This window comes from Gordionus sp. m RMFG-2023, chromosome 2, assembly GCF_954871325.1.
Source record: "Gordionus sp. m RMFG-2023 chromosome 2, tfGorSpeb1-WG-v2, whole genome shotgun sequence".
In the NCBI taxonomy this organism is placed as follows: Eukaryota; Metazoa; Nematomorpha; class Gordioida; order Chordodea; family Parachordodidae; genus Gordionus; species Gordionus sp. m RMFG-2023.
Window position 1 is genome coordinate 51194680 of NC_088776.1, and position 24843 is coordinate 51219522.

Genomic DNA, 24843 nt, shown 5'->3' on the forward strand with positions numbered 1-24843 from the left:
CATTTTTTTAAATGTTTACAAATCATTTTATATATAAAAGTTGTAAATTTTTTGACCCGCCCGCTCACAGTCTAAATATTTTCCCGCCCACCAGTTTTTATAAAAATTTTAACCAGCTCGCCAACTTAGATGAGCGGGCGGAGCTAAATACCCGCCCAATGCAGACCTCTATTTCACATAACATGATCAAGGATAAATCTGATATTGTAACACCCCTTCGCTTTTTATATCCAACTATTAGACCTTCACCAATGATATATAACATTGACCTTGGTTTAATTTAATAACCATCTAGAATTAGCAATCATCAAGTTTATAAAAAATGTTACTAAAGGTATAACTTTAGCCTTTAATGATAAGGTGTTCAACTAAAATGGGATCTCCACTGTATATATTGTCGATTTTTTTATTTTGTGGCGATTAATACTTTGAAGTGTTATATACAATTATATGAGAATCCTTTATATTGGTGTATCAAGGTTTTTAAAAAAAATTAAGATAAAAAACGGATAAGAAAAATACATAAAGTAAATATATTTTTGATCAGCGCGGATAGATGTAAATGACAGACTATACCATTGAATCCTCACTAGTATAATTATTAAATTAGTTGTTCTAGGTCTTTTTGTGTCATTTTTCAATTATTTTTTTAAAAAATAGCCGAAACTAAAAATCAAAATTTGATGCAGCTTTGAATTACACTGCGTAAATGCCGGCAATGCTAGTCCTATCTCTCATTCATAATTAGCGCGAATATGCGACGAAATATTTAAAATATGGTGTATTTTGTGTATTTTTAAATACTTCGCCGCTAATTGGCCCTAACTGTAAATGCAGGTATGAATAGACTTTTTATAACAAATTAAATTCATAGAAAAAATCAACAAAAGAAAAATATACATGTATTTATTTTTTCATTTGTTCATAATTTTTTTTTTCTATTTAAATAATATAAATTTATGTTACATAATATTATATGTATTGAAATATTTTAAACAATGGGAAGAAATTTTAAAAATAAAGAGCATATGAGGGGGGGGGGGGGGTGATAATATATAAAAAACAATAAAATAATGCCATTTCACCGCATACATTCATTAAAATTGCGCGCTTGACTCAATTATAATTTTAAAAAATATATGCCTAATTAATATATTATCTTTTGATAGAAAATTTATTTGCAAAAGTTTAATTTTTTTTTCAAAAAAAAAAACCAAAGAAAACATTAAATCAAAAATATTAGATTTATAAATTCAAAAAAAAACATATTTATCATCGCCATCTAATACTTTGTATTTGTATAGTTTAAAAAAAATATATATATAAAATAAATCTAAACAATTAACATTGCTAATCAATTAGTTAAATTAATTCCTATAAATAGGAATGGGAAGGTGGGAGGAGTTGGTAAACTTTTGATTCCGAGATTCATAATTTAAGTGGAAGAGAAATATAGAATCAAGAAAGGAATTACAAGATAAAGAGGTATTATAATATATATAAAAAGATAAAAGTAGAGGAGGATGATCTTACATATCAAGACTCTCTAGCAACGTTATCAACTCACTCATAAGAGATAAATAATAATATAATTGTTTATAAATTTTGATTTTTTCCTCATTATTTCAAAAATTTTCATATGGGACATTGGTCATTTCTTGTTGGTCAGCTTTGCCCCGGCCAGTGAGTTTGGGTGGTAAGGGAATTTTAGCGATAGATGGTAACTTCATTCTGTATATATAAAAATATAGTTTTTAAAAAAATAAAATTTTTTCTCCTAATTATTCATTTTTAATTTTATACATAAATTTATCATTTCCCTATGTAATAAAAATATTTTAAATACGAGACAAAGAAAATTTTTTTACCCTCTACGTTGATAAAAGATGAAAGCACCGATAGAAATGGCAATTAAAATGAATAGCACCAAAAATACGACCAAGGCTACACCACTTGATACATTACCATCTAAATAGTAATTTGTGCAAAAATGATTATATAAAATTATTTCTAATTTTTCTTTTTCACATCCTCATACTTACATTTTCCCTAAACGACTAGCTAATTATATAAGCTTCTAGTATTTTCTTTTTCCCGGATAATTTGTTTTTTGTCTGAATATAATAGTGGCTTCTTATGCTTCTAATTTACAGAAATTTAACCTGTTATCTATTTCAGAAAGTTAAAAAGATTTCATTATCTGAAAAGAGAGAAATATATTTATTAGGGATTATAAAACGTGTTTGGACAAACTTTTAAGAGAGGAAGCATTAGTGATTAATTTCTGGCATTTGTAAGACCCTCTAACGTGAGTAGATGTTCCGGTCGGGCATTTGGAGCAGAATGTTTGCCCGGCCATTACTTGAAATTCGCCCACGGGGCAGGGCGTGCATTGATAGGTTAATTTGTTTAACATGGTACCAGCCGGACATGCGGCTTTAAAAAGAATCAATTTTTTTTTTTAATTTAAGAAATGCTTATAAATATGCATAGGTTGATTATGACCGCATCGGGTTATTTAATTACAAAATTTTTCTCAATGTTCAAAATTATGTTGTCATTCATTTTAAGGATGATCAGAAATTTAAAAAAAAACCCAGATTAAACTTTCTAACTTTATTTCTGCCTGACCGGTTCTAGTTTCAAACATCGATAAATCCACCCTCGTAGAATCCGGCTAAGTCCAAAGTTTAATTTGAGAATGAAGAGGTTGAAAAAAATTAAGAATAGGTGAAAAAGATGGGCGAAGAGAGGTTTCGAAAAAACTTTATACTTTTCATTTTCGATGATTTAAATTTTAAAATTGTATAAGTTAGTGTTAATGTGTTATTTTTTCAACTTTAAATCCTTTTTTTGAGAGCGTTTTTCAAAATATCTTATTTTACCGAAAATGTATTCCAGCATGTTTAGAATATAAATATCGTATGAGTTGTAGACAATTTTGTCATTAACCCATGAGTCATTTATAAACTTTTCTAACTTACTTAAACCTAGCTGACTTTCTAACGATTTTTTTTTAAAAATATTTTTCGTTCTTTTTAATTTTTAGCCTTCCCTAAAAATAAATTTCTACTTGTTTTTTACTTGTTACATTTTTATTGGCTTTTTCCTTTCTTTTTCTTTGTCTTACTTTCTTTTTTCTTCATCTAAAATGAACAACTTTGAACACAAAACAACTTTGAACACAAAACAACTTTGAACACAAAAATAATAATTATTTATTTTTTAAAAAAAAAATCATTAGAAAGTCAGCTAGGTCTAAGTAAGTTAGAAAAGTTATAAAAAATCTATGGAAAAACTAATATAAATTATATTAGGTTCAAAGGTTGGTGGCAAAATTGAATGAAATTCGTAGAGTAAGTATTTCAAACATGATGGAATAGATTTATGGTAAAATCAAATTTTTTAAAAAAACGCTCAAAAAATGATTTAAAGTTGGAAAAATCACATTTTAACATATATACATACATTGCTTTGGGGATAACTTCTTATTTGATATTTTTTTTTAAAAAAAGAAACAATTTTATGATAGATAATACTCGTGAAACGGGGGCTTATGATTTAACGTAGAGATTAAAAATAGTTTTTTTATGCTAATAAAATATGAATGAAATAACTTGATTGAAAGAGACGTAAAGAAATAAGATGTTAAAAGAGAGTTACAATGTTCATAAAAAAATGCGAATAACTTTTATGTTAAAAATATTTTATACGTGATTTACTTATGGGCAGTATTTAAAAGGAAAATAATTTTTTAAAGGTTATATTCATTTGCTATCAAAGCTTAGTTAAAATCATAAAGTAGATGTAAAAAAATTCTTAAACAGGATGAATTGGGAAAAGTATAAAATAAACTGGAATCAATTATATTCCTTGGATTTTACGATTCGACGTTGAAACAATGGATTTTAAAAAAAATATTTATATATATATATAAAATTATTCTAATCGAATAATGATTCTATTATTTCCGTAAGTTTAATGAAACGGTAACTAGTCCAATAGCGAAAAGAATTTTTTTTAAAAAAAAAAAAAATAGCCCCTTAGGTGTCATTTCCAGAAAAAAGCGTTTTCAAAGAGTAGGTATGTTTCCATCAAATTTTTTAATTATTAACAAGCAAAGAATAATATTTGGTAAAATTAGTTTTTTTAAAAAATCTTTTTATTTTTTTACGATTAAATGGCGTCTGGAAGAGATTGCGAAAAACCTTTTTTAAAATATTTATTATGTAAAAAAAATTAATTCGATATATAATGAGTTTGGAAAATAAATATATAAAAAAGTGAATGTCACGGTCCGGTCTTTGGTCCGGACTGGACTGATGGCTTCGGACCGGACCACGGTCCTTAAGAAAAAGATCGATCCAGACCGTGGTCCTAAATAAAAAACTTTTTTTTAACCTAAAATTTGTTTTATCATTTTATTAAATATAAGAGTATTATATAAACAATAAAATTTATCCAATGGTATTGAAGAGAGTGATTTTGTGCTTGTGGGGGGCATATTAAAATTAAGAGTAGATTGTGTTTTTGAGATATTTTCATTTTCATCATTAGAATTATATATTTTATGTTTTATCAGATGTCTGCTTAAGGTACCTAATTATTTTATTAAGAATAAGGTTAAGTTATTTTAACAATGAATTATTCAGACAGTTTCTTAAGAAAAAATAGAACTATATAAATAATAACCAAAATATTTTAATAATAATACTTCTTATTTTGATTAATTTATTGCTTAAAAAATTATAAACAATTATTTTGTTACTTGTTGCTGACGATACATTAAATTTGGTACTGCAGTGAACACATACTCTATGTTTTTTATTGTGACTATAAGTAAAATGTTTCTTGGACAAACTTATGGTTTTCATATTGTAAAATAAAAATTAACAAAATCTAAAATAACTCATCTAGAAAAATATCATAAAATAAAATATACAAAAAAATTATATTAATTGAATAGTAAAGAAACTTAAATAATAATAAAAGACCGGTCCGGACCGCGGTCTGGGCCATAAAAGAAAAAAGATCGGTCCGACAATCGGTCCGGTCTAAGACCGATAGGACCGGACCTTTGACCTTCACTATAAAAAATTAGCTGGAAACATGCCTAAAAATCGCTTTTAAAATCTGTCTGGAATTAGCTACTAAGAGATTGGAAAAAATCTTAATTTCGGTATTTTAAGGTAAAATTGAATCAAAAATCTATTTTTCAAAATACTTGTCGATGATTTTTGTTCAAATTTCTTATTCGAATTCTGAACACAATATAATAAATAGGACATCTAAAATTGAAAAAAAAACTGTATAATGTAGCTTTCACTGAAACCCAAAAAAGATTATAAAAATTTACGAAACAATTTTGTCATGGTGCAAAATAGAAAAATTTCAAGGAGATTAAATCCTTTTTGAAAGAAAAAAAATTGATGATAAAAAACTATATCGTGAAAGATTATTTTCCAAATTTTTATCAAAATTGATTTATTCGCATTTACCACAATCGTGGTTGTCGACGATTATATGGCCGGGCTGACACGTAATGCTTATGGCGGGCAAACTCGAGCCCATGGGATCTACAGAGAATGGCGCGGAACCTCGAATCAACGAAACCGAAGAGAAGGAACGCGTTTGGATAGAACGAGAGAAGGAAGCGACAGATGATGTCACGTTAATAGCGGCATCCGTTGTTTTTGATCTATAATCGGCTGCGAGGAATCGGCCGGTTAGAGAACTTTTTCAAAATAAGAAAAAATGAGAAAATAGTGTGCTTGAATTAAAATATGAGAAGGGGGGGGGGCATATGAAATGAATTAGACGAGATAAATGTAAAAAAGATATTCGAATAATGAAATTAAAAAATTACTTGACAGCTACGAAACTGTAACGGTAATCGAAACGTATATCGTCCTTAGAATCGAGGCAAACAACTTTGAGGTCCTTGATTTCGCATAGATCGCTGTCCATGCAGCCCAAAAGCATGGGAGAATTCCTGAGCCAATTCGTAAGGGCTTCCCTCAAAAATGTGTCTTGACAATCCTTGTTATCTATGTAAGGAACACTGCCAGCAGTTTTGAGAGAGAGGTTTCCGCTCACTGTAACAGTGGTAGGAAGAACGAGTTCTGTAGTGGGGATAATATTAGAGAGAAATGATTTATCTTCCCATGCATATTCCCAACCCAATTTTAAAAATGGAGAGTATTCTAATTTTCAAAAATGTGAGGCAATCGAGACTAGATCCTACATTGTTGATATATAAATCGGTGAGTTTCTAATATGATCAAGCAGAAAAATTCAAATTAAAAGGGGAAGATATATTACCAGAACAACTAGGAGTCTCCAAGTCGGGTAACCATTCAGTATTTTGGCATTTGAAATTCTTTCCTTCTTTGGCTTCTTCGACTATCATAACAGCGCCGAGATCGCAGGTGATCTTGCATTCTGCTCCAATTCCACTTTTCTCTCCAGCCGAGCATTCCAATATTCCTCGAGCTGGTTTGGCTAATGGGTGACAGGTAGAGCAAATCAAATCTGAACCAGACCAAGTCCCACTTTGAAGGCATTCTCTGGCCTTGGTGCCGGAGATGTAGGATAGATGAGGAGGGCATTTTCTGAGACATACCGAACCTGCAGTCGTGTCGGAACATGAAATGTCCACCGAGTTCGCGATGGAAGGGGGCAAGGAGCCACAGTTTAGGGCTTAAATACAAATATTAATAATCGTGCAAGTAATCCAACAATTGTTAGAATGAAGAAAGAAAAAAAATGAAATGGAGAGATAGTAGAATCTTAGTGCATATAAGTAAGATTGGTAATCTGTCGGTTTTCTATTAACTTAATAAAATCAACATCGTAAACTTTTACTCTACATCGGCAACCAAAAAAACTCATTATTTCGTAAAATATCACATGTTCTGTTATGATTGGTGTTTTTTTTAAATATTTTTGCTCACGCGTAATAATTTTGGGCCGATAATTTGCTCGTGGATTTGATATTTTTAATTATATATTTATATCAATTTTGGATAAATTGTTATGATTTCTGATTTATTCGGTTGGAGAATTATTTGCAAATATTATCTTTAATTTTTATTTATCATCCAATTTTTTAATTATATGTATAACAAGGCTGAAATTTATTGTAATTCATTATTATTATATTTTAATTAGTCTGTTTTTTCAAAATAAAGTTTTAATAAGGAGATATAACTGTGCACAAAATTTCTTTGAAAGGAAATAAATAAAAGATAAGAAAATAATTCGTAAGTTCTACTGGAGTTAAGGCAAAAACCAATATAATTTTTTATAAATAATTTCAGTAAACGGCATGCATATATTATCATAGATTCTATTTTGGTTGAAATTGAGTTTTAGTTTATTTTATAAATACTTAAGGAACCTTTCGTATATTAAATTTTAAAAAAATCTCCCAAATTTTATGGCCAACTATCTCATAATGCACTTGTGCAGTTTTTTAGAAATACATGTTATATTATCCCCTTAAAAGGCGAAAATAAATTAAACTTTTACCGTGGCAAGAGAGTAAAGGCTGAGACCATGTTCCGTCATCTTGACAAATTGCGGATTCCGCCCCAACTTTCGGCACGAACCCAGGTTTACATTTAAGATGGCACACCGACCCTGGTTTAGGCTCGGTCGGGCAAGCACTAGCTATGACATTCTCGTCATCTAGGTAAGGGTATCGACAAGACGTTTCTATTTAATAAATATATTATTTTTAAAGGTTATAAGTATAAGTTATATAAATTGATTATATTTGTGAAGATCATTGCTATTTAGAGTGACTTGACAATTTATCAGGTGATTTTTTAAAGTTCAATGGATGTAATAAATGCTTGGTACTAAAGGAAAGTGGTAACTCTAGTTAGGTAATTATTTTATTTTTAGATGGCTGAAACTAATTTTTAATCAAAAACTCTCACCATATCCACAAATTTTTCTTTGAAAATGTAAATGACCATGAAGAGAGCAGAAATAAGCTAATCCGCGATTCAGTGCTTAGAAAATTTTGTTTTATATAGATTGGGCCGAATTATCTGATTTTTGGTATATAGACTCTTCATTTTACGAACATTCATTAGCTATGAGCGTGGCTGTGAATAGAGGCTATTTATTTTGACCCTTGATGAGATCTGAGTAATTATGTCTCGGGATTTATGCATTTCTTCGCAATTGCCCCCTTTTCTTTATCCTCATTCATTTCCCTTGTTTTTTTACCCCCTAATTATTAAAAACAGTTGGTTTGGTGTGATATCGTTTAGGCCTTTATTCGCATTTACGAAAAGGGATGCATGGATTCATTCATTTATAATAGTTATTTTTAGAAAAAAAATTAATCAGCGACGTCGCTAAAAGAAGGGGATAAAAAGGCTCTCCGCCAACTAGTCTAAATTTATAAAAATAAGTTTTTACGAGCATGCGCAAATCAAAAAGTTTCTTTTTTCCAAATACACAAATAATAATTATTAAAAAAACTCTTTCAAATATTAATTTTAAAATATGTTTTTACTTTGGCAAACAAGTGGATAACCGCCCCAAGTTCCATCAGAATTGCAAGTCCTCTCAAAGTCGCCGCTGATGTATTTACTCCCGTCTTGACATTTAAAATGACAAGTAGTTCCGTAAGTGCCAGGGCATTTTTCTATTATAGCGTTGGCGGGACTGTTTATTGGAACGCATTGACGCCCTATTTTAAATTTTTTTTTAAAAAATAATCATTTATTTAAAAAAAATTCTCCATTTTGTTCCAAGGTATATTTTTTTCCGTCATTTAAAATGTAAAGAGATGACATGAATAAAAATACGGTAGTAATATAAACACATTTTTTTGATAAGTTAGGAAAGAGTTTAAAAAAACTATGAATTTATATGAAACCTTTAAAAAATAGAATCTTACCTATATCATAGTCGTAGGATCAATTTTAAAATGCGTTAATAAATTATAAACACTTTTTTTAAAATAAGTTTGAGATAAACTAATGAATTAATAAGAATCCAATAAAAAAATTAGAATCTTGTTTTAACATAGGTGACCTAGAAAATGCAAAAGAAAATTAATAAAAATTCTGAATATTCTCGGTTTATGGTAATTTTCTGCCTAAAGAGGAAGTAAATAGAACTATAAGTAATACGAGAATGTTCTAGTGTTGACCAGATTTAATGGAAATCATTTCCATATTTTTTGATTTATTTAAAAATAAAATTATTTTACTTGAAAAAAAATTGTTAAACAAATCAATTTTTCCAAGTTAAATAATTTTATTTACAAACGAATTAAAAAAATATGGAAATGTTATGTATTAAATCTGCATAACACTATAACGCTGTATTAAATCTGCATAACACTGTAATGCTAACAATAATGATGTCAGTATTAAATTCAAGAATTTCTCAAACAGTTTTCACACTGTTGAACAATTAGGAAAAAAAATCCCAATTACCTTCGCATTTTAGGAGGCTTCCAGACCAGTCGCCTTTGCTGGTACAAGTTCGAATTTCGGTACCGGATACTTTGACATATCCGGTTTTACATCTGAATTCGCAAGTCGAACCTAGCCGACCAAACCCGCAATTGACAGCTTCGATATCCTGAGGTGGAAAGGGACCGGATAAAAGGCTGGATAGATTATGTCGGCATATTAAATCTGCTAAGCAAGTTAGGCCGTCAGATAAGAGTGGGTTATCCTTTATTTTAATAAAATATATATTATTATATATTATTTTAAAACTTGTGTGATAACAAATTGTCAACCTCAACTGACTATAAATTTATAAGTAAATTAAGTTGATCAAATGAAATCAGATCGATAAAAATGTCTCATAGATTGCTAAAAATAATTATCTCAATCAATTAATCGTACCCAAATTATATACTATAAATATGATATATTTCAAGTTTTAAATTAAAAATCATTCAAACCAATTATCGTTTTAAGGTGTGTAATATTATTTAAGATAAAAGAAAATGGTTGGGCAGATTTATTTAATCTTTGTTTCGATAAATAAATAAATAATAAAAGGTTAATTTAATGAGATAAAACAGCTTACGTCTATATCGTCTCTATTCATTTTTATAGGGAGTTCGGTATCGCCTGCTCTGAGGGCCCTCGTCTTGGGATACCTCGTATCTGAGCATGCGCAAACCCTTCTCATGCCTTCGGGTACGGGAAAACATAAGTCCGAGCAACCGCCATTTTCGGGCTGACGGCACGGATGCGGCATATAGGAAGAAGATTTGGGTGGACCCACGTAGGCGTGAATATCTAGAAGTCGTGAAAAAGTAGGGCTCGTGATGTCTACCACTTTATCGGCAGAAGTCATGGGATCGAGAGAAGGAGATGGGGTAAGAGATGCATTATTAGTGGGTTGGATTGAGGACGCTTGGGTCATTATCTTTAATGAAAGATAAATTCGAGTGTATGGAATATATTAAATATTTTTCTATAAATGTTTATATGATATATTTTGTGATATCGAATTATTTTATATTGCAAGGTAATATTGATTTTTTTTTAAAAGTAAAAATAAGATTTTTAAAAAAATTTAAATAGAATTTATGGCCGATTTTTTTAAAAGGTTGGAATTTTATATTACAAAAGCTTTAAACGTGGTGGATTTACGAATAAAATTTGTATGCCATCATATTAAAATGATATCTTTATTCATATTAAAGAGGAATACCTTTTATATTTATATTTAACTACATGTAATAAGAAAGTCAAATTTACAATTTGAGTGCCCATCTTGCTAAATATAAAAAATAAATTACATTTTACGGTTACATGCGCAGTTAAGGGTAACGTGAGTGAAAAATTAATTGTAGAATTTTGAAAAATTTAGTTTAATATTACGTGGATCCTTTTTTATTATTATATAATAAAGTTAATATTGTCTTAAAAAAAATTAATTTGAATTTGATTAGGTCAATTTCACGAATCCTATTTGACCTGTAAAATGCACAACCTGTATTTATATATATAGTATTAAAATAATTTGTTATAAAACTTTTCCTTCGATTTTTAACAACCTCTTTATAAAATTGTTTAACTTGCCGTAATTATTGTAAAAATATGTTATTGCTCGTTTCTAAATTTGGATAAACCTTGACTTAAAAAAGAAATCATTCCTTCTACAGTCCTTCTGAAGAAGCGGCTATACCAAAGAGTTGATTGAAAATTAGGATTATTCATGTATTATCATCATTGGGGATGAAAAAAACAAATGAGAAAAAAACAATTAATATTTTAATTGCAAATTTTTTATTTTCACAATCACATAAGTTTATATTTTTAAAAAAACTAAAAATACAATTAATAGACAATCAAGTATTCATATTCTTTCATTGAGATATAAATTGGTTGCATTGAATTTTATGAACAAGATGGCATGCTCTAAATGTTCATGTTAAAAGTAATATCATCACTTTCTGCTCGAGCAATTATCATTCTTACAGTTTATATTATGATCCTTTTCTGCTGCTACTTGAAGAAGAAATGTGCTTTGAGCAAAATTTATATACATAAGTTTAAATTTCCAATATTTCCCTTTTCTCCAGCAATAAAAAGTTGTTTCTCATAAAGAGATTTGTATAGCGGCATATTTTAATTTAAAGAATAAAAAAAAATAAAATAAATATTAAATTAACTGATATATTTTGTTATTTTTTTAAAAAAAACTAATAAAATTTTAGTTATAAAAATAATTTCCATTGTTTTATTGAACATTCTGAACTAACTTTTACATTTGCATGTTTTGAAAAATAAAATTTATCAAAGTTTTTTTTAAAAAAATTTCCATCGTTCACTTACAACGAAACTGCTATAACCATGATGTGCCACCGATTAAATGATGATCTTTAGATTGAAAGTATTCATTTTTTGTCTTGATTGGTATGACTTGGTCTGGGGCGTGGATGGAGGCAGAGACCTGCATCCAAAAGCGATTCAGGGATTTTTTTTTTGGGGGGGGGGGTTCACTATTGTTGCTAAAAAGTCATATTCGGGTTGATTTTAAAAAACGGCCAGATTAAGTTAATAACCAAAATAACATTATGTAGTAAGCCTAAAAATTTTGCTCCATAGCTGGTAGAAATGCTTGAATATCCATTTGCCAAATCTCGATGCTCACTTAATATTATTTTATCTAAAATCATAATCTGGCTTTTTATCATCCCTAATGGTGACTGTATGAAAATGTATTTATCAATTTACCTCCAATAATAATTTTTATAAATCTAAAAATTTTATCTAGTTATGTAAAATCCGCATAAATAAAATTGATAAAAATAAACCAAAATCGGCCATTTTATAGCAGATTCTTAGTGTTGTAAAACGGCTCGATTTGAGCCGATTTTTGATCTAAATCAATATTTTATTCAGAAAAATGTAATGCAAACCCGAAGATTTCGCTCATAGATGGGGCACAAAGGTTTGGATTCTCTATTAGCCAAATCTCAAGTTTAGATAATATTTTTCTAGTGAAAATATTGAGTGAGCAGTTTTCAAAATAGGGGCAAATCGAGCTATTTACAAAACAAAACACAACCAATTCCGCATAAATAACAACAATATGTAGTGCCTAAATATTATAAAAATGTATTATATAAATGAATCAATGACATATAATAATACCTAGACTGACGATTCATTTATTAAAATGCATTTTTAAGCGTCGTTAAAAGCAAATCAGCTGGACCCGCCATTTTGGTAACCTTTATAATAATTATTTTCATGTTAAAAACTAATATTAAATTGATAACTTACTTTCTTATTATCTCGATGATCAGGCAATTCTTTAATAAAGTTTGCATCAGGTATAATATAAAATTAGGCTCTCGTTTAAAATTTTAATATTTATTACAGTAACCAAGATGGCGTCTCTAGCTGATTTGTATTGATGTACACTTTTAATGAATGAATTGTCAGTCTAGGTATTATTATATGTCATTGAAATGAATAAGCACATTTTATATTGAGAAAAATTTTCATGACTAAAAATAAGATATAAACAACATCTCTGCCCTACCGAGTACCAAGATAGCTCGGTAGAGAGTGTTAAATGGCACCAATGTTAGGAAAAAATTCTTTAACTCCTGGGAGTCTACCGTAGAGGTCTGCAATGGCGGGTTTTTAGCCAGCCCGCCTATTCTCCGAGCGCCCTTTAATCATTGAGCGGGTGGCGTGCAGATTAAAAAATATTTTTAAAACGCGATGAGCGGGTGTATTTTAAATTATTTTACTAGTCAAAATGGGCAGAACAGACTTATATTTATAAAGAGGTCCTTTTTTTTTATTTCATAATATTGCATATTTTATAAGTTTAATTTATAAAAAACAGTAAAATATGAATAAAGAGTAAAACCAGTCATTAAATAATTTTTAAGTATTGGACAAGTTTAAAAGGACGGGAGGGCAAGTGGGTTAAAAAATTCAAAATTGCAGACCTCTAGTTTACCACCAGATCCATAAACTCCCCTCGGCCTCCTCCCCGTCGCGTGGATGCCTCAGACATTCCCTCCGTATGAGCCTTGGGCATCGTTCCACAAATTTTTTCGCAATATAATGTGCCTTTACATTAATACATGTTTATAATATTTAGGCAATAAAAGTGTAGAATCATATTTGGTGGGTGTAGTCATAGTTATTATATTGATAATTTGGTGATTAATGAATCAATATTATTTTAGTTTTCTGTTCATTCGAATATTTGCGGATCTGCTATAAAAGGGCCGATTTTGGTTACTTTTACCAATATTTTTTTATATTTACACGAATTTTAAAAATTTTTCTAAAAGAAAAGTTTTGGATTCAGAAAAATATAATTGAAAGGCAAAACTTGATAAATAAATTTCCATATAGTGACCACCATTTATTCTGAGGCACAACGTGTTTATTGTAGTTCTACGTTTTCCACAACAAGAATTAAAGTGCCAACTTTACCAAACAAGAATATTTTTATTCAAAAAAAAAGAATTAATGGAAAATTAACCAATTTCGTTCCCTTTTATAGACAATTCTAAATAAAAAAATAATAAAAATAACATAAATACAATAATTCAAATAAACAAAATAATATTATATATAAATAAAAACAAAATAATAAAAAATAACTTTAAACAAAGATAGATAACTCGCGTGATTACTTTAACCAATCATAAATACATCCAATAATAGAATACTGTGCGACTATAAAAACAATTATCATGGTAAAATTCGCGTTAAAAAAAACCTATATTTACAACACCCCGTGTTAATAATATTGTTTGTTTCGTGTTTCTTTCATCCTTAATTACCACTGGTCAAAATTATATTTCAGTATCTCCACCCGCAAGATTCGAGACATTATTTAAAATAAAGGCGAAAGCATTATTTTTACTAAACGTTTCCATTTAATTTAATTGGTGTACAAAATCTTCGACACAATCTTATATCGGTGATTTTTTTATAATTTATATCCAAAGATTTTGAGATTGAAATCAGCATCGTTATAATATCTTGAGCCCTGTATGAGGGACCCCCAAAACATGTAGCCCGTCTATGTTACAACTCGAATGATACCTGTAGGGCCACCAAGGGAGGTTTTGGAATCGATTTCGATTAAGTCTTTAACCGGCCATAGTAACGTGTGGGTTCTAACACGACTGTAGCTACTCCAGGACTAAATACGGATCGCAAAGAGATGGCGAAAATGATGGGATATTTGTCTCCTAATGGATGAATGGGCATATTTGTTAAAATTATGATCGTTACATAATTTTTTAGGAGAGCATTGGTTTTTTTAAAATATAGTATATTAGTAATTAGATGTAACGTTTTTTTTATATTTGCCTATTGTCATATTAGTACGTCATATTTTCCTATGAGTGAGATATCTTATTTATGGTTCAGAAAATTATAACGGTTTATATCGATTTCGCAGTTCGGTTTGACACCCTGCAGTTTAATGATAAAATCTTATATATTTAATTTGTTATTGTTATAAATTTACATTTAAAGAGTATACTAGTTAAATATTTAAGTGTTATGTTAAAAAAATTAGTATTAATTATAATAATTTTTAAGCAAGGAAAGGCCATTAAATAAATTTCATTTGACTGCTAAAATAAGCATAAACAATATTCAAAAAGCATTTTTTTATAGTAAAAGTCAAGAGATTTATAAAGTCTTAATTAGTCTAAGGAAAAATAGACAATTTTAAAAAAATTGCATAAAATTTGTCAAATGTTGTTATTAAAATAAAATGAAAAAGGAGTGAGGTTAGTGGATGCCTGGTTGAGGTTATAATTACAAACTTTATAATTACAAACTTTAATTAATAAAGTTTTTTTTTTAAGTTGTTTATAAATAAATCTATATTATTTATATTGTAAAAGTTAATTAATATTTTATATTTTTTTTTTCTCTTCGAAGTTTATAAATTCAAATTAAAAATTAATTATCAATATCCATTAAAAAAAATATAAAGATTATAAATAATAATTATCCAGCTTCATATATTCTTCATCCCCACAGGTCCATTCTTTGTTCCTCCCAGCTGACATCTTCTCCAATTAATCCAATATCTTCACTCCAAATCTCCAACAAAAGACTTTTCTTTAACAGTAACCCATGTGATCCCTTCGTCTTTTTCCCATCCACCAGGAAAGACTAATTCCCTGTCATAAAATAACTGACATTTGATGTATTATATTAAATTTATTCTTTTCTTCAACAGCTACAATGATATATTGCAGAGAGCTGTGGCCACTACGCTAACTACTGGTGTTCCGCAGACGGCGGGCACTGAGGATTTTTGGGTCAACCTTATGTCTGTCTAAGAAAGTTATGTGTGAAGAAATTCTCAAACTATTAGTGAAAGCCATATTTTTTTTTTAGGTTTATTTTTGTTTTATATATGCCGATATGCCATGAGCCCATAAAGGGGTGGCATGTCGTATTTGTATATACGAATATATTTATTTTTTACGCGAAATGCCAATCAACCGATTTAAATAAGGTTGATTGGATATGAAAATTACATGTGATGATATATATATTTTTTTGATATAGATTATTAGAAAAGTATTCATTAATTTTTACAATATAAATAATAAAGATCCATATTTATTCATAATTATATTTATATATCCATTAAAAAAAATATAAAGATTATAAATAATAATTATCCAGCTTCATATATGATTTTAAAAAAAATATATCAGGCAATAATAAAATTATATCTTTACCACAAGGCTAGTCAAAGTAGTACTGAGTGATTGTTGATCATTGGAGGTAGGGGTAGGTGCAGAAGTGAGGGAAGAGACGGCGACCTGCTTAGGGCGGAAAGCAGAAGTCGTAGAGGCTTGTCTTTTGCCCCTACTCCCATCGGCTAATTTTTAATCAATCAAAATTATATAACGGTAAAAGTTATGGGCAAATATATTCATATTTAATTTTTATTGGTGCTATTTTTTTAAAAAAAATTTGATTAAATAAAAGGAAAATAATTTATCGAATAATATTTCCCCGTAGTAACGGTTTTCGTAACATGTTACTATTTTGAAAAAAAGTAACGACGTTATTATGCAGATATAACTGTTATGATTGACGTTTTTCTGAGATTAATTTAATATAATAGTCAGTTGTCAATCAATTTTATACGTGTTTGTATCATATTGAATTTTATTAACCTATATTTAACACGTTGAACTCGTGTGGTGTCATATTAAATTAATCAAAAAATAAATTCTTTTTAAATAATAAAAATGTTTGTATATATATATTCTTAAATTAATAATTTAAAAAAAATGAGAAAATTTTTAAAATGAACTTGTTGTAAGCTGTAAATCGACTCTAGGTAATCGCCTAACAGTAGACGTTATCCAATCGGTCCAGAAAAAGTAGTCAGGAGTTATGGTTAAAGCAAACGGATGTTTTCTCACCATACTAACTATCAAACGAAGGTCCCCGCCATCAAAATCGCAGGATGATAAGGTGTCGCGTTTAGCGTCTACCCAGAACAGTCGTTTGTCTGTGATCGATTTGTTAATATATATTGTGAATTAGGAAGCGTAAAAAAAAATTAGGGATAAGTTAATACTCGTTTCTCATTTTCCTCCAATAATAAATAAACTTTTAAAAAGAAAAAAAAAATTTATGAGATTTCCCTGTCTAACTTTGTTTGTCGATCGATAACCCGTTAGGCCATATGATGTCATCTTCGATGAGGGTCTTGCGGTGGGTCCCATCCATATAGGCCTTCTCTATTTTGGCGTGCGAGCCCCAATCGGTCCAATACATGTAACTTTACAAATGTATAACATAAAATATAACAATAAAAGTAGAGACCAATTTGTAAAACTATTAGGTTTTAAAACCTTCTGTTGAGGTATTACTTATTACAGAAATTTTAAAAATTGAATTTAAATTTGCATGATTGTAGGGCTATGAAAGCTACTCGTAGACTTCGTAAAGAAACAAAAAGGAAGGAGAATGCTTTAAAAAATTCAATATAAACTGAACCCATTATCGACGTCCAATTGAATGGCCCTGGGTTCGTCCAAATTCTCGGTAACAATATCCTTGTGCTTGGCACCATCCAGTGAGAGCACGCTTATGACGTTGCGACCCGTGTCCGAATAATAAATTAGTCTTATGACCGGATCAAGGGTTAATCCATCCGGTAAGGAAACTTTAAAAAAAATTAATTTATTTTGAATAAATTTTAATATTCTAATATAATCGTGGTTTAATTTAATTATTACTATATTTTTGATAACTCAAAGATAATGTTTTTTTATGTTACTATTTTAAAAAACATTAATAATTGAAGAAATCCTTATGTATTATTTTTAGGAAATTACATCTTAGTGAAAAAAAAGGCTTCTAGAAGAATTTATTTAAAAATATAAATATTAGAAGTAAGAATATACCATTAGGCAACAGCTGCTTGACCACTTTATATCCCTTGCCGTCTAAAGTCGCTCTCTTAATATTCCGCTCCCGTACATCGGACCAATACATGAACCTAGTTGCGTTTAGATAAAGAAAAAAAATGTTTAATAAAGGAAATGAATTAAATTTCGTTTTTTTTTTAAAAAGGAACTAATTTTTAATTTAAGAGCAGTTTAAGAATCTCGTTCACATATTTATAAAAAAATAATAATTCCTAATAGGAGTGTTTCGAAACAACTATCTTAGTTATCTCGGATCTCATTGAGAGCCACTTTTTGCCCCCCCCCCTCTCGGTGCTCTTTGTTTTTTAAAAAATTTTATATTTATACATGATTTTCTTACATATTATAATAAAGTTTTATATATAATGCTATTATTTAAATATGTTTTGTAAAATTTAATAAATATCATTTTAATGGGGAGGGGGGGGGATAAAAATGTAAAGTAAAACGATTTATTAAATTTAAAAAAAAACAAATTAACGGCTTGACCCTAGAGAGAAAATTTGCAAAGACTCAAAAAAAATGAAAATCAAGTTTTGTTAAAAGGCTATTTTTGAAAAGTAACTATAATTCAGTTATGGTTACTAAAATGGTATAATCTTTAAAAATCAGGGCTAAACCATTTTTTAAAAAATAAAAATAAGTTTGTATTATATCAATTAGAAAATAATATAATGTAGGGTTTAATATTCATTTATTGCTCATCTTTATACCGACCTTATATAACAATTTGCAAAATATTATAAAGGTTAGGCCAAAAATAGTATCAAATATAAAAAACCGGCCCGGTTAAATAATATAAACATTTTAAGATCCGGGCTGGGCCCAAAGGTCTTTCAAAAGCAAGGATGTGAACCCGGATCCTGAACCCCGGTATTTTGGCTGAACCCAACCCCGGACCCTTTTTTAAAAGTGGAGGGTTAAATTCTAGGTATCAAAAAATATTAAACCTTTAAATTAAAAAATAAATTAAAATTTTTTTTCTCGAGGAATCAATTTTTTTTCTCTTCCCATTTCCAAAATATTTTGGTTTTTATCATAGACTTATATTAACATAGAGCTATTTTATGAATTTATAAAAACAAAATTATTTAAATCGCATATAAATAAAAATTGCAAGATATAACATTTTTCATCAAATAAGAAAAGGAATACATGAAAATGAAAGTGAGAAACTACTTTAGATAACAATATTTTATTAGTCTACGAGAGGCATATTTTATGCCTTTATAAATTTAATGTCTGCAAAACTATAATCCCAACATCAAACATTTCCCTTTTTATCCCTCAAGTGGCAACAATGTCTTACCATATTATTAACACCTTATTTTTACATTTTAGTGTTTGGGAAAACATAATATATACCAAAAATAACAAAGCACCTAAAAAAAAACCTTAGATACACACCATTACAGTAAATTAAATTATTTATTAGTTACATTTTTCTATTTCAAAGGCACATATACCTTAGATCTTATCATAGCCGAAGTGTCACGATCAACCAAAACATCTTCATTCATATCACATGTAATTATACCACATATTAAATGATACCTATTTCTATATCATTTAAACAAAAAATAGTCTCTTGATACTATTTTCTAAGCATAACATCACTGTAAAAGAAAGAAACAAAAAAAATCACAAATCAATTATGTAATATAATTATAATTTTTATTTATCATTAATTTTTTATTTGAAATAAAACGTCTTTAATCCACTAAAAGAAAATTTAATTAATATTCTAAATTAATTATTTCCTCATTATAATATTCCACCACCATTATATACATTCATAAATTTATTATTAAAAATAAAATATTAATGTTACGAACATTTTTTTAGTTTCGGATAAAGCTTTTCTGAATATATAAAAATTTTATATAAGAATACAAATTATAGGTCTGCAATTAGCAGGTTTTTAAAAATTTTAACCTACTCGCCCAACCTGTTTATAGTTTTCAAAAAATACACCCTTCCCGCCCTTTAGTGTAAAATTCCTTACCCGCCCGCCCATTTATAAAAAAATTTTACCACACGCCGCCCATATAAAATTAAAATAAACTCATTCTTTCAATTTTTTTAAGCATCTAAAAAAATGATTTTGTTTCATACAACGTTAAATACCTATAAAAAAAATCTATAATTTAGAAAATTGGTATATTAAGAATATTCAATTTAAATTACGGAATAAAATATTTATTGATACTAAAAACCTTCCAGCAATGCTAATTTCTCGTTTAGAAGCACTGGTTACTGGAATTGCCAATATTTTTTTTAGCTATTTACAAATATTTTTCTTGTCGTTTCCATCAAAGTAGGATATCCGTTCGAAGTATATCCTCTACTCAAGTGAGATATTTAAATAAAAAGTGAATCCATTAATAATAAAAATTTTAGAAAGTAATTTAAATTAATTGTTAATAAATTGTAAACTTACAAAAACTTGTTACTTTAAGATTTAAATATTTTATTTTGTCATTAAGTATTGCTCTCCTCTGTAACAACCATATCTAACTTGTTTAATTTTGAGGTGGATTTATAAATCTGAATTGAATTATCTTTGCTTTTATGAAAACGGGTAAAATCAGATTTTCATCCATGTTTGGTGTTATATTTTTCCAAGCAAATCAAATACACATGTTTCCGATATATTTAGTACCTAATTAATTTCTTCCAACCAACATCCTCTATCGATATACTTTGGTATTAAAAATGTTGAAATTTCAGGGGGCATATTTTTTTCAATGTTTACTTAAATGATTTTAAATTACAAATAAAAGTTGTAAATTTTTTAACCCACCCGCCCATCCATAGTTTAAATATTTTGCATAATCCGCCCATACGCATGTTCTTTTAAAAAAATTTAACAAATTTGTGTCTAAAATAGATGCTAATTCCCAACAATAAGCTTTCCTATGAACTAAACGCATTTTACAAGAGGCCGCTATAAAAAAAGTGAGACACGATATTTAATAAACGTTATTTTAAATTTGGGAAATCAACAAATAAAAATAATAAATGAGATATTATCATATTTTAAAAAGTAACTAGCTGCAGCTAATTTTTCACAAAAACCATTTGTGAATTAGTTACCTTAACAACACTGGAAAATTGTCATAAATAATATGTACCATTATTTTCATTATATAAAAATTTATTTAAAATAAAGCAATAATCATAAAAATTATTTAATTAATATTTAAATATTATTATTAAATTATGATAAAATAGTTTTCATTTTTTGATAAATAACAATAAGATATAAAATAATAAGGGTTTATTTCTCCAAAAATAAAACAATATATAAGAAATGTTTAGCATAAGATAGGAGGCTACTAAAAAACAGGCTAAATTTCTACAATTTTTTTTAATAATAACGATTTTGAAAGGTAACCTCTCATTAGTAGTTAGCACAAATTCGCGGCGAATTATACAAAATATATTGTTTTCTATACTCTGCGGCGAACTTGTGCTAACTGTGAATGAGGTCTTACCCTGGATGTTAACATGAATTAGTGGCGAAGTATACAAAATATGCTGTATTTTTGAGTCAATTTATATACTTCACCGCGAATTAGCGCTAACTATGAATGCAGGAATACGAGGAGGATTAGTGAGGATTGTTTTTAAAAAATAAATAAAAATTACATAAAATATTGATATTACTTGTCAACAGGATCATAATCAAGGGCCGCGGGCCTAGCATGGGATAGGCCAGGGATAAGATGGAATTTTGTCATGTCATCATAATTCATGACAAATATATCGGGAAGTACACCGTCAGCGAATATCAAGAATCGTTCAAACATTTCGGCTAATTAAAAAAAAATGTGGGGAATTTTTTTTTCTACATGACTTAAAATATTTTCAGCTGGCGGGGAATTTTAAAAAATTTCAAACATAAAATTAATGCGGGATCGGGTTCGGGCCGGGCCTAATATTTTTAAAAAAATTTCGGGCCGGGTCGGGTCGGACCTTGGAAATTTTTTAAAATATATCTAAATTTATCAATTTTATATTGAATTTTTAATGTAAAATAAAAATTTTTGATTTAATTTGTTGAAACTAAACGCCATATAACATATGTCTTTTATTTTTGGTAATTATAAAAATTAATTTCTATATTTAAATAAATTCGGACCGCACGGTAAATTTTTTTAAAATAAATTTCGGGTTCGGGCCGGGCCGGCAAAACTTTTTGAAAAAAATTTCGGGCCGGGCTGGTAAAATTAGGCCCGATGCAGATCACTAATTTATAGTATGTTTATGTCATTATTTTAAAACTTTCAGATGAGCAGGTTCGTTTATCATTGGAGAGAATGAGTCCGTCTGGACAAGAGCAAGTGACACGCCTTCCACCGGCAGAAATAGGGAGTGGAAAACAAATATGGCTGCAACCACCGTTACGAACGCAACTATTAGTGATGGCCGTTAGGTTCTTGAGGAAAACTCTTAAGGTTCCTTTATTTATAAAAAAATTAGTAGTTAAAAGGATTTCTTAAAATTCAATAAATATATAATATTACGAAGGTGTCTATTTATAAATTAAGAAATGAGCAAATAAAAATATTATGGGCAAAAACCGCAAATTTATCAAAGCTAATAAAAATATCCACCCTATATCATAAAACAATTATAAACATTCAATTTTCTCACAAAATGTTCTATCTACCAGCTAAAATAATAAAATTATAATAATCATCCCAAAAAATTTTCCTTAGATCCTTTTAAAGTTATTTAGTTTTTTTTAACTTTGATACATTGATAGAAAGAAGAAATATTAGGGGTTCCGATAGTTCGATTATTCAAAAATAATATTTAAGCTAAAATGGCCACTAATTTTTTAAAAAAATACTAAACTTAGTCTCGAAAATTCCAATATTAACCGACAATACATAGAGCAAAAAAAACGTGTACCTAATCGACTGAACACTTTAGGTCCCAGGCTGAGTTTATCGTTGTACTGGCCGAACTTGGGGGAGCGCAACACGTTAGACCTCGTCCAATCAGACCAGTAAATGAAAGAAGAATCAACGGCTATTCCGTAGGGATGGATCGAGGTACCGAAAAATATGACGGAACGGTTTGTGCCGTCGTAATTCATGCGCTCGATTTTGTCAAGCCGTGCGTCGCACCAGTACAAGTTACCCTCTTTCGTAGTAAAATATAAATGTTGAAGGAAATAAAGTTTTCAAAAGGAAATGGAAAGCATAACATGAGTTCTGATTCTAGTTCCAAACATTTTTTTTAAAATGCGGTCTTCCGGTTTCTAAAATTCTGAAAAATGGGTTTTGATCTCGGTTATTAAATTTGAATTTCCCCTTTAACCCGGACTTTCCAGATTTTACTTCCAAACTCTGATATCATCTATCCATTTTTAATAAATCCAAATATTTTTATAATTATTATTCATTTTTTTAATTTTAATAATTATATACTATTAATTTTATTTATAAAAAGTTTTTCTTATAGTTAATTTTCCTAAATTAATATAAAAAAAATTATGTCTTCCGAATGCTTAGAAAATTTTAAAAAAATATATAGCCAGCGTAACATGTGTTAAAATTTTTTGGCTTTTATACATACTGAAAGTTAGCCAAAAAATATGCCTAACCATATGTTGACGGTTAGCGCGAATTCGTGGTGAAGTATAAAAGATATGATATAAATCAGAGACTTGCAGGCCCGGTATTAAACCAGGGTACACGGGCCGTGCCGTATTTTAATTTTTTAAATATACCAGGTCCGGGCCTAAAATTTCTTTATTTAAAATACCCGGGATGGGTCTTAAAATATATTTTTTTTAAATACCCGGGCCTATATTTTAAAACCAAACATTTTAAATCGCCATTATTAGGCATAAAAATTTAAAAATAAATATAATATATTATAAAAAAAACCGGGCCGAACTGGGTCTGAAAATATAAAACCCGGTACTGGCCGTACAAATGGTACCTCTTGGAGGTCTATGATATAAATATAATAATTTTACATTCATTTTGTATACTTCGGCCGCGAATTCTCGTTAAGTGCGAATGCAGGGTAATAAAAAATAAATTGATATTAATTTATTAGGTTCTTTTATTTTTGACCCATTAAATGTGAACAAACCCTTTGGCAGAAATAGGTTCACTCAAATCAATTCTTAGAAAAATTCTTATAGAATTTTTATATAAAATGATACCTTGATGATCGGCTACTATTCCAGTGGGATTACTGACTCCTTCGGTGGCTAAAATTTTAATGTTGGTCCCATCGCCCCAACTCGATTTTATGCTCGGGTTCTCACCCCACTCGTTCCAGAATAACATACTTTTTTTAAATAAAAAAAATTATTTAAAATATCGGTAGGATTCAATTTTAAAAATTTTGATTATTGGCATTAGAGCCCCCAAAAATTTAACCCCCTCCCCCTTTTATTTTTAAGTTTGGTCAGAATTTTTATTTTAAAGGCCCGGTATAAAAAAATATATTTAAAATATCTTTGAGGTTAAAATAAAATATTTCAAAAAAATCACTATTTGTTTTGTCATATCATTTTTTAAGTATTTTAAAGCCCCATTCTGGACCGCTTCAAAAATAATTCGACCGGAGACTGACATGCAGGGCCCTCTTCCCTCCTATTTATTTTTCTTAAACTAAAGTAACTACAAGTGACCATTTTCAATTTGTACAAATTTATGAGATTTTTTGAATTTAAAACATTTCCTCTTATATATATTAACGTCAATTTGTTTTTTCCGGCAATGTGTTATTATTTCAAATTATAAATCATTTTTTGGTCCCTTTTTTTTAAATTTCTAAATTTGATTTTACCGGAAATGCCTTTCATCATGTTTGGAATACCTATCCTATGAATTTCATATAATTTTTCGATGAACTTTTAA

The 24843-nt window shown here is 28.8% G+C and overlaps 1 protein-coding gene across 1 annotated transcript in view; it reads right to left on the bottom strand.

Annotated features, from left to right (window-relative positions):
* Positions 1–987: 987 nt before the first annotated feature.
* Positions 988–24843, bottom strand: part of LOC135925285 (low-density lipoprotein receptor-related protein 2-like) — a 61213-nt gene continuing 37357 nt past the window's right edge. The window contains exons 10-28 of the mRNA XM_065460527.1: positions 24141–24268; positions 22874–23107; positions 22241–22417; positions 21623–21770; positions 17930–18024; positions 17520–17688; positions 17174–17301; positions 16828–17028; positions 16244–16386; positions 10069–10413; positions 9462–9705; positions 8531–8707; positions 7531–7716; positions 6322–6699; positions 5867–6122; positions 5499–5734; positions 2254–2436; positions 1869–1968; positions 988–1731 (exon numbers count right to left, since the gene is read on the bottom strand). Of these exons, the coding sequence (XP_065316599.1) occupies positions 1626–1731; positions 1869–1968; positions 2254–2436; positions 5499–5734; positions 5867–6122; positions 6322–6699; positions 7531–7716; positions 8531–8707; positions 9462–9705; positions 10069–10413; positions 16244–16386; positions 16828–17028; positions 17174–17301; positions 17520–17688; positions 17930–18024; positions 21623–21770; positions 22241–22417; positions 22874–23107; positions 24141–24268 (3634 nt within the window). The 3' untranslated portion in view covers positions 988–1625. The remainder of the gene's footprint in view (positions 1732–1868; positions 1969–2253; positions 2437–5498; positions 5735–5866; positions 6123–6321; positions 6700–7530; positions 7717–8530; positions 8708–9461; positions 9706–10068; positions 10414–16243; positions 16387–16827; positions 17029–17173; positions 17302–17519; positions 17689–17929; positions 18025–21622; positions 21771–22240; positions 22418–22873; positions 23108–24140; positions 24269–24843) is intronic.